Genomic DNA, 13571 nt, shown 5'->3' on the forward strand with positions numbered 1-13571 from the left:
GAAAAATTCCACAGTTAATTGCTCCTTAACTATGAAAGATTCCGTTTTGAAATTATACTCTCAAATGGTGTACCATATATAAATTATTAGAAAATGTAAGCAAAATGATGAAAGGAGTAGAAAAGGAGGAGATATTCCAAAAATATTGATAAAAAACGGGTCGTCCAAAAGAATGTTTTAAAAACTAATCGATATTATTTTGAGGATGAAAATTACATGAATGTCTATTACATAAAGAGTGTACCTTTCAGAAAATAGCAATATATTCACCGAAAGAGTGGCATAGGATGAAATATTACACTTTTTATGTCACCCGAAATCGAAAATTGTGGAATTCTTCATCCTTTTCTACTCCTTAGATTTAAAATTGAAAATTTATGGTATCAACAATAGATTTCCGAAGAGTTTAGATGATAAAACCGTTTTTAAAAAATTGCTATAATAAAAATCAGAAAATCTTGATTTTCTGGAATATTTCATCCCAAGTCCATCAGGTACATTCTAAAAAAAACACAGGTGTTTAAAAGGAGCAAAAGACAATTATTTGGGCAAGATAAAGTTATTAAAAATAGATTTAGACAGGAGAATTAACTTTATCTTGCCTCTCAAAACATTATATTTAAGTCTAAATCGGATATAATCAATTACTAACGACTCAGGTCCTCCTTGGTGAACTTTCTCAAGTCACGTGAAAATCTAGCCACATGATTACGTCATCACCGTACAGCGGATAGGAATGTGCATAATAACACGCAGGGATAAAACACTAAAAATGAATGGCTTTTTAAGCAAATTGCATCAAAAATAAAGTCGGTAAGAAGCATTCTAAAGGTTGTTAAAGAGTTTTGAGGGTATTGGTAGTCTTTGATATCCTGTGAATTCAATCATGGGGAATGGTACATAATGTTCATATATTGTCTTATATGAGAATGGCATATAAGACAATTAATCTTATGACGACGAGATCCGATAAACAACCTTCTATATAGATTGCCATAGATAATTAGTCTACTAATGAGTGGCCTATTGCAGCGACAGGAAGTTTTAGTCTCTATTGCATATACCTCGATGAGAGATTTTGCATTAGTATGTCTAAAGGGATTGATAAAGGTTAAAGAACATCGATGGCAGCACTGCAGATACAAACCACGTGAGAGATATCAGCCTATCAAAATGTATTGTGATAAAAGCTTACCAAGACAAGATTACTTTAAAGCTTAAGGCTGATGTCTCTGAATGTCTACTTCTAATTAAGGCTTTTGAATATTAAAGGTGTCCAAGTTGAAAGTTTTCTCACTTGATCGATACCAAGAGAAAAGAGAGGAGAGGTTTGGGAGAAATCGGTTAGCAATGGTTGTTGGAGGGAAGACTCTCCTCATTTTGCAATTGTTGTTGGTAAGCAGACGTTTTTTTTTAGAAAAAAATTATAAGGGCTACACAATATATTGTCGGGCAATATATTGACGATGTATTGCTTAGTGTCGGCAATATATCGAAAAGGCGTTTGCAATATTATTGTCAGCTCCTATTTTCAATATTCTAACAATATAAGAGGATTGTTTATAGAAAGAAAATCCCTTCTTATAATAGGATGCCTGTTTTTAACTTCTTACATTACGGTCCGCAAACCATTTTGTCGAATATTGTTCATAAATATATTGTGTAGTCTAAGTAGCCCTTTAGAAATGGTTTCGATGGCCGAATTATTAAGAACAAGTTAAGAACATTTTAAGGCTAAAATTTCATCAAAAGGCTCTTATTAAAATAAACATGCGGCACATGTCACTTCACTTGGTGGGACTCGAAGCAATGCTTTCGTCTTAAAGCAAACATACAAAAATATTGGATATTGATCCTACAAATTATCAAGGAAAGACAATCTTCAATATGATAATTTTTGTCGCTGTGTCTTTTTGGTCATCAAAATCACACAATCCGTGGGTCCTTCTAGAAAGTAAACCAAATACACGTTTTTTTTATAAGGAACGCGTTTATAAGAAACTTGAGGCTGAAAATGGTCCAGAAATTAAGGAATTGTTAAGGATAAGGAACTGCTGAGGTTCAGAATAAGAAATCAAGTTAAGGAACATTAAGAGTTAAACTTGAACTTACCCACATTTACAATAACCTAAACAAAAAGATGATAAACTATCGCTGAAAAGACATTCAATGTCTCAAAAAGAGGAAATTTACAGAAGTTATACTGATATTGAAGTAACATACTAAGCAAATCTAAACTTAGCAGCTAAGTAAATGAGGAACTTGATAAGGGAACTTTGAAGTTGAAATTCTCTGGAAAAATAAGGAACTCCAGGCTCAGAGCCAGTCAAGTTAAGGTTCCTTATAAAAAAAACACGTGTACAAAACTATGGCTGAGTGTAAACGTGTGTATCATTTCACGCAACTATATTGTATGGGGCCTAAAATATCTCACTTTATAGGTTATATTAACCGCTTCAAGCCATGGAAAGCACATCAAGGCACATAATCACAAACATGGGCGCCATCATGGGCCACGCAGACCGTCGCAACTTTTGGTACTGGCACCACCCATCAAAGATAATGAATATTACAAGGAGAAATATTGGGACGTACAACGCTTCTATAAACGATATTCTGATGCCGTTCTAGCGCAACAGGAGCGTGACGACGTTCAAGATCGAGTGGTGATCGTTTCTGATGACCGAAGTTATCATGATTATCTTGAAGCTGGCGTCAATGAAAATGTAAGAATTTTTTACACTCGTAAAATACACTCTTTAAAAACTATTAAAAATATACCTGACTATTAATGAAACCCAGACGGCACACAACGTCAAAACAACGTCCATGTGACATTCATAACGTCCAAATAACGTTAGATGAACGTTAAAACAACGTTGTGTGCCAGCTGGGAACGTATGTTGATTTTAGGGGTCCTTAGTTTCTTTATATGCAGCTTTCTACTACGATCTGAGTTTCTCTATCAAGCCGACCGAGGATTTCGTTTAACTATCAAAGGGAAACTTTGAAGGACTAGCATTCAGCTCCGTCAATATTGGATCAGTTGTAAAACGGTTTTTAACTTCGTGCATGTCTCTTGACTCGTGTATCCATAGTTTCGACTGTATTTCCTTTGATAGATTATGTTGATGAATCACATTGATGATCCCTGGGTCCGTGACGTCGCCCCTCCAATCCCTAGGTCGGACGTTCAATTCAGTTATGTCGGAGGTTCATCGCTTGCGGAGGCCAACAAAACGCAAAGGATTTACGATGCCTTCTTAAGGGATATTGACGTGAAAGCGTATAAGACGGAACAATTTTTGTTGGACGGAGGGAATTTGGTCAACAACAACAAAGATGCAGTGATTACCACAAAGTAAGGAAGGAATTTGGTTAAAAGTGTTTTATCAGAAAAGCTTCAGCTATTTTTTAGGGCATAAAAGGGATTTCTTTCTTTGAGATTTGGATTATTCTTAATCCTTTCTAATGTTTTGGGTAAGTTGAACCTCAGGCTAAAACAAGTTTTCCAATGTTATGGACAAGTTTGAACCTCAGGCTAAAACAAGCTTTCCAATGTTTTGGGTACGTTTGAACCTCAGGCTAAAACAAGCTTTCCAATGTTTTGGACAAGTTTGAACCTCCGGCTAAAACAAGCTTTCCAATGTTTTGGACAAGTTTGAACCTCAGGCTAAAACAAGCTTTCCAATGTTTTGGACAAGTTCTAACCTCAGGCTAAAACAAGCTTTCCAATGTTTTGGACAAGTTTGAACCTCAGGCTAAAACAAGCTTTCCAATGTTTTGGGTAAGTTGAACGTCAGGCTAAAACAAGCTTTCCAATGTTTTGGACAAGTTTGAACCTCAGGCTAAAACAAGCTTTCCAATGTTTTGGGTAAGTTGAACGTCAGTCTAAAACAAGTTTTCCAATGTTTTGGACAAGTTTGAACCTCAGGCTAAAACAAGCTTTCCAATGTTTTGGGTAAGTTGAACGTCAGGCTAAAACAAGCTTTCCAATGTTTTGGACAAGTTTGAACCTCAGGCTAAAACAAGCTCTCCAATGTTTTGGGTAAGTTTGAACCTCAGGCTAAAGCAAGCTCTCCAATGTTTTGGACAAGTTTGAACCTCAGGCTAAAACAAGCTTTCCAATGTTTTGGGTACGTTTGAACCTCAGGCTAAAACAAGCTTTCCAATGTTTTGGACAAGTTTGAACCTCCGGCTAAAACAAGCTTTCCAATGTTTTGGACAAGTTTGAACCTCAGGCTAAAACAAGCTTTCCAATGTTTTGGACAAGTTCTAACCTCAGGCTAAAACAAGCTTTCCAATGTTTTGGACAAGTTTGAACCTCAGGCTAAAACAAGCTTTCCAATGTTATGGGCAAGTTTGAACCTCAGGCTAAAACAAGCTCTCCAATGTTTTGGACAAGTTTGAACCTCAGGCTAAAACAAGTTTTCCAATGTTATGGACAAGTTTGAACCTCAGGCTAAAACAAGCTCTCCAATGTTTTGGGTAAGTTTGAACCTCAGGCTAAAACAAGCTTTCCAATGTTATGGGCAAGTTTGAACCTCAGGCTAAAACAAGCTCTCCAATGTTTTGGACAAGTTTGAACCTCAGGCTAAAACAAGTTTTCCAATGTTATGGACAAGTTTGAACGTCAGGCTAAAACAAGCTTTCCAATGTTTTGGACAAGTTTGAACCTCAGGCTAAAACAATCTTTCCAATGTTTTGGGTACGTTTGAACCTCAGGCTAAAACAAACTTTCCAATGTTATGGACAAGTTTGAACCTCAGGCTAAAACAAGCTTTCCAATGTTTTGGACAAGTTTGAACCTCAGGCTAAAACAATCTTTCCAATGTTTTGACCAAGTTTGAACCTCAGGCTAAAACAAGCTTTCCATTGTTTTGACCAAGTTTGAACCTCAGGCTAAAACAAGCTTTCCAATGTTATGGACAAGTTTGAACCTCAGGCTAAAGCAAGCTCTCCAATGTTTTGGACAAGTTTGAACCTCAGGCTAAAACAAGCTTTCCAATGTTATGGACAAGTTTGAACCTCAGGCTAAAACAAGCTTTCCAATGTTTTGGGTAAGTTGAACGTCAGTCTAAAACAAGTTTTCCAATGTTTTGGACAAGTTTGAACCTCAGGCTAAAACAAGCTTTCCAATGTTTTGGGTAAGTTGAACGTCAGGCTAAAACAAGCTTTCCAATGTTTTGGACAAGTTTGAACCTCAGGCTAAAACAAGCTCTCCAATGTTTTGGGTAAGTTTGAACCTCAGGCTAAAGCAAGCTCTCCAATGTTTTGGACAAGTTTGAACCTCAGGCTAAAACAAGCTTTCCAATGTTTTGGACAAGTTTGAACCTCAGTCTAAAACAAGCTTTCCAATGTTTTGGGTACGTTTGAACCTCAGGCTAAAGCAAACTTTCCAATGTTATGGGCAAGTTTGAACCTCAGGCTAAAACAAGCTTTCCAATGTTTTGGACAAGTTTGAACCTCAGGCTAAAACAAGTTTGAACCCGTTATCAGAGATTTTGGTCACAGCCGACCACTTAGCACTCGGTGTAGAATTTTCTTTTGATACACTTTGATACACAGTTTTTTTTCAGTTGTACGTAGAATTTTACTTGAGACCACCGAAGGCACATGTGTAAAAAGCTTAAAAGTCATAAAAAAGTTCGACATCTTGAAGGTTTGGATTGCGGAATTTCACCAGACCGTCACGGATTTTTTGTTGGGTAAACATGAAAAATTTCCATGCTTACGTGCATTGGTAGTAGAAGCCATCTGAGGATACGGCACATCAATGGCTGATTATTATATCTCTTCCATTGAAAACCTGCCAGCTCCTATAGAGCTTTAGCGTGCCGCTAATCAAAAACATTGCATTATCAGTTAAGTTTAAATTAGGAGGTCCACTCAAAGCAACGTCTCATGGATATTCTTCCCGAACTATACTATGGTCTCAAACATCTTAAATTTTGTTCCCTTAACTCTTTCTAAACTTTCAGGAAATTTCTAACGGACAATAATTTATTAGAGGAAGAGGGCGTTCGAGTATTACAAGACCTTCTCCATGTTGAGCACGTCTCCATTCTGACGCCGGACGAACCGAAACTGGCGCACTCAGATGGCATGGCTGCTTATGTTTGCGATGACGTCATTTATCAACATAAACAGGATGATGTAGACTTCAACGAGCAGGTCCCTAAACTTTTCTTTCTTTTCTTATACTAGCACATGTCTGCCTCGAACAAATCTAACAGAATCGCACCCGAGAATTGCCATCCTTGAGTGTTATCGTATTGAAGACTATAATTAGGGGCTAGTTTTCAAACGGCAGTTTTGTCGGCTGTTTTAAGCTTTCGTATATTTTGGCCCGAGACTTATTTAAAAAATTTGCTTAGATTCTTTGTAGATTTTTTGCCGATGGTCAAAATAAGCGTATCTAAATCGTGCAAACATGAATAAATAGAGTTTTAAGTGAACTAATAATTCGAACGTTTACATCTCGTTCACACAATAGGTACGCGAGGAGTTATTGACAGGTTGTCCACATTGTCAAATCGTGGAAGTGGAGGGATTCTTGGATGATCGCTTTTATAAAGAAGGTAAAAGATACTGTAAAAACTCAGAACGGATCTTTATTCCGATATTGAATCTCAATAATTTTAGGCGATATAATGACATAACGTTTTTGCAAATAAACAGATAAGAAAGCGTTTCACGTCACGACTAAACGCATACTGAAAACCTTCATTTGCAACAAGCAGTGAAAAGTTTGAATCCCCTCTCTCAACCACGTTTCATTCAGTTCATAGCTGTCTATTAACGTTAATCGTAGACCCTATGAAACAATCAATATGCTGGCTAAAGAGCCCCTTCATTACTGGGATATCTAGATATAGTACTGTTACTACCTTATCGGCCCTTTTCACACCGGTCCTTATCATGCCAAAGCTAAATTTTTTTCCATCTTTTGCTCGGTTCTTACATCCGCCCTTATTAAACCAGCGAGGAAAAAAGAGCCAATAATAGCCGGCGTGAAAAGGGCCGATGAGGTATCTATTTCTTAACGCTTGATGTTACCTAGGTTACGCATCATCGTGTGGTGTCTACGTTAACTGCGTGGTCACAAATCACTTCATCTACGTCCCTCAATTCGGTGGTGAACACGCAGCTCTGGATGAGAAGGCTTTACAACAATTTGAGAACAACCCGTGTGGAAAAAGAGCGGTTCCCATCAATGTTGGTGAAGTGTGCATCATGGGTGGAAGCTTGAGATGTCTGAGCTGGCAAACACAAGGTGCGATGAAAGACAAAGTTCTGAAAGCTGTGGAAGAGCAGCATTTTGGACACACGAAAAAGAAGAAAGAAATCACCAATGATCAATCGAAAAAACTTATTGCTCCCATGGTAACCAAGGAGAAGAAAGATGCAACGAAAAGTCGAAAGAGGGGATTGGTTACCAGATTGGGCAACATTTTGGACGAGTTGACGAAAATGACCAAATCTTTCAAACAATGATTGCATGGTTATATCCTACACAATACTTTGCCAAAAAAAAACAGTATTCACAAAGATGACAGACATTCAATCTTTCCATTCCGTAAAGCACATCAAAACATGCAGAGTAGAGTGATTAATAAATTATACCTGCAGCACCTAATTAATTATTGAGGTTATTTCGATTTCTTGTAGCTTGTATAGCAAATCGTTTTTATGGTTTCTATAGCAACTAAGCTCAGTTTTATGACTATATCATTTGTACGTCTAAATGCTTATTATAATGTATTTTGTTTTGAAAGAAACTCAGGCTTTGAATCCTTCTTGTCGATGTTTTTGCGTACATGTTAAAATATTTTTTTCGAATAGCTTTTTGAGAAATGTTTGATAAAATAGTCAATATACGATATTTGCATGTTTTCCTTACAAGCCTCTTATAGTCTTACTTCTTTAGTAGAGCATAGATTGCTGTAACATGGGTTAATTCAATAATCAGGAATCTTCAAGTAAATAAAAAACTTTTTGAGCAAACAAAATTCTTCAAGAGGGATCAAAACAGAGATTCAAATAAGAATTATTTTCTATATACAGTATGTTGAGAGGGATTTTCTTGCAGAGTTAAAAGCGTAAAGGTCTGTTTTGAAGCCAGATATAACTTTTCTTAGGTAATAAAATTTCCATAACAGATATTTCTAGATGTATTCATTGATTATCTTGGTGGCGTGTTTGTTCGGGACAACGTCTGCCAAACAGCTTCTGGTTCTTGCACCGCCCATTAAAGCTAATGAATACTACACTGAAAAATTCCTTGACGTCATCCCGTTTTACGTCGATTACGTAAACAACGTGACGGGAAAAGATGACGTCGTTGTCGTAGTTGATGAGGAGACGATGTCGTATTATAAAGGAAAGATTGACGATTCGAAGTTGATTGAAGCACATGTTGATGATCCTTGGCTAAGAGATGTCAGCCCTCCTATACCATCAAGTCAGGTATGTGATTTTCTGATTTTAACAAACTATTGTGATTAACAAACTTGTGTTAAATCCAGGGAAAGATTGCACATAGTCTGAATCGCAGACCTCTATAGATATATTCCCTATACATCTATAAGAAACTCTTTTCGTTAGAGGATGAACAAAAGCCTAGATTGCTCAAAACAAATATCTTGTCATTTTTTTGGGCATTTTTTTTCGAAAATCGGGCTCCGTCACATTTTGGTAATCACCATTTTGCACCCTTGTACCAAAAATCACAAAATCCCTATAATTCAATCCCGAGGAAAGTTGGTAACTGACGAACGGACGAACAAAGGTTAATTTATAGGACCTCCAGGTAGGTCCAAAAACCTTCGTACTGAACTACATAAAAAATAATAGCTCTTACAAGAGATTGAAAGTTCACATTAGTATTCCTTTACCCTCAAACAACGACACCCTTTGGTCTATACATACGCAGTTGGTGATGGGCCTTGTGATCTGTCATCATTTAAACATTAGAATCTATAGAATCTTGCATGACAACAAAATGAAATATTTTTCGATTGTCTTTTCAGGTTCAGTTCACCTACATCGGTGGCGGAGGAAAATCAGAGGCTAAAACCACTCAAGACATCTACGACAAATTCATCCACAGTCTAAACATCAAACCAAACAAAACGGACCTTTTGTTAGACGGTGGCAATCTGGTGAACAACAACGAGGACGGTGTCATCACGACCAAGAAATTCCTCACAGATAATGGACTGAACGAAGAGCAAGGGATTTCAGAATTACAACGACTTCTTGGTGTTCAGAATGTATCCATTTTGACGCCGGATGAACCCACGTTAGCGCACGCGGACGGACAAGCAGCGTACGTTTGTAGGGATGCTATATACATGCAGAAACAGTTGGAACCTAACAATACATTGTACAAGAACGAGTTGAAGAAAGGATGTCCTGGCTGTCAAATTATTGAAGTCGACGGTAATTTTTAGGCTTTACAACATCTAAAGTAAAGAAGTCCGAGGAAAGATTTTATACGAATAAAATTGATTTATAAGCAACAGAAAATATACCGTTGAACCACTGAGCTTTTTCATTTCTCTATTATTATCTTTTTCAGCGTATATTCAATACGCTATATATTCAATATATTTCAGGATTTTTCGACGATCGAGTTTACAAAGGAGGTTACGCATCTTCGTGTGGCGTTTACGTCAACTGCGTGGTGACGGACGACTTCATTTACGTGCCTACGTAAGTCTGACGTTAATTGGGTTTTTTGTTTTGTAGGCGAACATTTTGGTCGTAAAAAAGTCGTAACTAGGCATCTGGGAACTGGCTTTGAAATTTGAACTGAACCCTTACAATGACAAGGGCATTGTTTAACTTTCATTTATACGTTTTCTACACAGGTTCAACCACGAAAAAGACGCACAAGCTCTGTTCGAATTTCGTAACAACCCCTGCAACAAGACAGTCGTTCCTATAGACGCACGCGTTGTCTGCGAGATGGGAGGTAGCCTGAGATGTTTGAGTTGGCAAACCAGTGGAACATGGGCTAAACAAATCATCACACACGCTGCAAAAGAAAGTCACGCTTCAATGGTTAGGGTTTCTCTCTGTTCGTTTGTAGTGGTGTTTTCAGCGTTATTGATAGGATTTTAAAGTAAACTTCCCTCTTGAACATACTATCCGACTGAGGAACGTACGAAAGCTGCTATTTAAAGAACGTTGTACGAAAGCATAATATCTGTAGTCAACGCAACGCAAAGTTTTTTGTCTCAGATGGAGATTACAGACTTTAAACAACAAATCGGACAATATTCTTCAGATTTTGCAGAATTTCGCCTCTTCCATCTGAAACGGAGGAGCTTTACACTGTAATATACAAGTGTTGCACATTTCTTTCACAGATTTGATTTGACACGCAGATTTAGAACACTCAATGCAGCAAAACACAAAGTGTTTGTTCAAAGACATTTTAATATTTATTATCCGGAGGAAAACTATTATTTTATTGCACTGTAAATACCGGGTGCAGCAGAAAAAACTTTGGACGTTTGGCGAGCCACTGAGGCCGAACAAAGTCTTGTTTAGACTCAAAACCACTTTTATTAGAAAGAGGACATGCTAACTTAAATTTTGCGGTATAACTTTTTAAGTTTGGTCAAGTAGTTGTCAAGTTATAAGCTTTTGAAGTCAAAATTCACTTTTCGAAAAGTGTAAAAAACACATAAAAAAAGGTGTATTAAATTTATGCGAATAATGAAAAAATAGCTCAGTATTTGACTTATTTAACGACTTTTACGACATAATCAATTGTTAAAATACTTTTAAAAGCAGTTTTCGTTTACAACATAGTCAGTTTTTAGTAAATAGTCAGTTTTTAGAAATATTTGAAAAAAATTCTTATCGAAAACGCTTTAAAATGCTTAATTTAATACCCTTTTATTACGTGTTTTTCACACTTTTTGAAAAGTGAATTTTAACTTCAAAAGCTTATAACTTGACAACTACTTGACCAAACTTAAAAAGTTATACCGCAAAATTTAAGTTAGCATGTCCTCTTTCTAATAAAAGTGGTTTTGAGTCTAAACAAGACTTTGTTCGGCCTCAGTGGCTCGCCAAACGTCCAAAGTTTTTTCTGCTGCACCCGGTAGAAATCACCAAATAATTGCGTATATAAAAATAACGTGATCAGACCTTCTATTCTATGTATCCAGCTTGCGTCAATTAAAATCCTCTTGAAAGACTTTCTATAATTCGAATCTCTGTAATTCGAACAAATAATTTTCTCCGTTCGAGTTCGGATTAGTGGAAGTCAACTGTACTTTTCTCCATTAAACAAATCAATATGGCTGATCAATTTGGATGAATTAAAGCAGAATCTTTGAAATATTTTCAAGACTCTTGTTTCTCCTGGTTAAAGTTATTAGCTCGTTGTGTTTTCAAGACCTCGAGCTTTCTCTGGTTTAAGTGATTTCTTTTGATGTGTTCATAGAGCATGCGCGAAATTAAAAATGTTTCATACAGAAAGTCACCAGCCTACCTGTTGCAGAGCTACTACCATGACAACCAAACAAACGAATTTGGGCCAATGAATTTCCGCGAACCTCCACAATACGAAGGTGAGTTTACTATAGCGTCGTTTCAATTTCCCGCCAAAAGAGGGGTGTAGATTATCTTCATCTTCGTCCGAAATACTTCCGTATCCGGTAGTGGTGGCCAGTGTGGATGACGTCATATCCGTTGATAAAGTGGCTCCTATGAGATAAAAAGAGCATACCTGTTCTTATATCACGTTTTTGAATTCAAAGATAAGTATTTTCCACAGATAATAAAACTTGAGCTATCAACTCTCGCAACAATTTTCAGAACGCGATCGATTTTACTAGAATTGAAAGAGGTCAAAAATTCCTCATTTCGTCTTTGGTAAATTGTGGAAAACATTACAGAGGATTGACTAGTGGTCTTTTTCGCAAGATTACAAGCACTTCATTTGGTTCAATCTCTTGTACACTCTCCGGTACAAACCTTCCGAAAACGATAATTAAATAACAACTGCATTTAATGTACCAACAGCCTCGGTAATGAGCATATTGAGAGAGGGGCATTCTATTCAGCAACAATCAAAAACTTAGCCTGGAAAAATTATATCTATAGGATGTAGGGCCAATTAGCCCAACAAAAATGTTCCAAAAAAATCGTTAGTCTTCGATAAGAATCGATTCGGTTACGAATTTGGTCGGATTCGATTAGACTCGTACATTAAGGAAAAACATACCATCGGTGACAGTGGTTGAGGCGGCAGCGCCAGTGCGTTTCTTGCGCTCTTCTTTGCGATAAATCATCAATTTCTTAATCTTGTTCATGAGAGGTTTGTGGAAGAAATGAAGTTGGATGACGAGGATGATGGAGAAGATGGTTGGAATGAGAAGTTCAAGAAGCAAACCTGCTTTGTCTTGCTTCCGAAGACCGATGTCTTCCAACCTTAATAAAGGAGAGAGAATTTTGACTTAATATGATTTACTTAATAAATAACAAACCCTCAAAGGAATAATCCGATGGTTTGAAACTATTGTCAAAAGACGCCTCCTGATGCAAACCTATTGCTATTTACAACAAATAGTTTCCTTGCAAATATTGCTCGATAAAGTCAGACAGAAATATATTGAGGCTTTGCTCGGGACCATAGGGTGATGTTTACGCCAGCTACCTCTCAAAGCAACGAATATATTCCACTAATTCCATGAACTAAAGGCTTTTAGTGTGCGCTAATCTTTATTTTGTTTGGTGCCTTTGGTGTTCGAAACTTTATTATTGTTACAGATGATTTCAACTATGTATTTTTCACGTACAGTTCTTGGAACGAAAGTTGTAGCTTCTAAAAGGTATCTCGTTGAAGTCGAAACCACTCCGTATATTGCTGTTTTCATTCTAACGGGCCACCTTTTATAGCCTATACTTTAACTTTCTATGCATAATCGACCGCCGGAGGCGGTTTCTTTCATAGTCGTACGCTAATCTCGTTTTGCCTTGGCTCATTATTACTTTGTCTACCATTTACCTTCGTTTTTTTAACTAGATCACCCAGGTGTTTCTCTTTTTTTTCCTGGATGTCTTTTATTCGGAATTGAATAATCGAGACATGAAAAATGACTATATTGTAATCTGATTTCAATGAATAATCTAAAATGTACTGGAAATGACATGTAGGCGTTAATAATGTGCGCGCGCTCTTTCGCGAGCTTGATGCGTGATGGAAGGCGGTCGTTTCAGTGTGGTTTACATCCACACTGTGACCTAGTAATAATAATAATAATTCATCATCTTTAAAATAATTGTAATACGAAATCAGGAGGCTTCAAAGTAGCTCTATACCAATATTGAGGATTATGGCACTAAATTTTTCATGTTCGAAAACTTTTTAATCATTGTTCTCAAAAATTATAGTGCTCCTAATTATCTTTTCAACGGTATGGTATGATATGTGAGGATTGAAGCATGCATTGGAAAATGGAAAGAAAAACAAAAATTGGTAAACACTTAAAGCGAATGGAATGCTTTTTTACGCGTCACTGATTTTCTCTTAGAGATGAAAAAACTAA

The 13571-nt window shown here is 36.9% G+C and overlaps 3 protein-coding genes across 3 annotated transcripts in view; 2 read left to right on the forward strand and 1 right to left on the reverse strand.

The window, feature by feature from the left end:
* The window catches only part of LOC136797998 (piezo-type mechanosensitive ion channel component 2-like), a 66869-nt gene that overhangs the window by 36447 nt on the left and 16851 nt on the right, over nt 1-13571 (reverse strand). The window contains exons 14-15 of the mRNA XM_067054587.1: nt 12248-12453; nt 11513-11727 (exon numbers count right to left, since the gene is read on the reverse strand). Of these exons, the coding sequence (XP_066910688.1) occupies nt 11513-11727; nt 12248-12453 (421 nt within the window). The remainder of the gene's footprint in view (nt 1-11512; nt 11728-12247; nt 12454-13571) is intronic.
* On the forward strand, nt 1265-7792 carry LOC136798002 (putative agmatine deiminase). Its single transcript, XM_067054590.1, has 6 exons — nt 1265-1395; nt 2442-2726; nt 3123-3361; nt 5982-6174; nt 6497-6581; nt 7064-7792. Exons 1-6 carry the CDS (start codon nt 1351-1353, stop codon nt 7495-7497), a joined length of 1281 nt encoding a protein of 426 aa, XP_066910691.1. The 5' UTR covers nt 1265-1350; the 3' UTR covers nt 7498-7792.
* LOC136797999 (putative agmatine deiminase) lies at nt 8062-11181 on the forward strand. The gene is made up of 5 exons (XM_067054588.1): nt 8062-8469; nt 9033-9444; nt 9621-9717; nt 9876-10498; nt 11124-11181. Exons 1-4 carry the CDS (start codon nt 8173-8175, stop codon nt 10126-10128), a joined length of 1059 nt encoding a protein of 352 aa, XP_066910689.1. The 5' UTR covers nt 8062-8172; the 3' UTR covers nt 10129-10498; nt 11124-11181.

Source organism: Clytia hemisphaerica, unplaced genomic scaffold, assembly GCF_902728285.1.
Source record: "Clytia hemisphaerica strain Z4C2 unplaced genomic scaffold, Clytia hemisphaerica genome assembly, whole genome shotgun sequence".
NCBI classification, from domain to species: Eukaryota; Metazoa; Cnidaria; class Hydrozoa; order Leptothecata; family Clytiidae; genus Clytia; species Clytia hemisphaerica.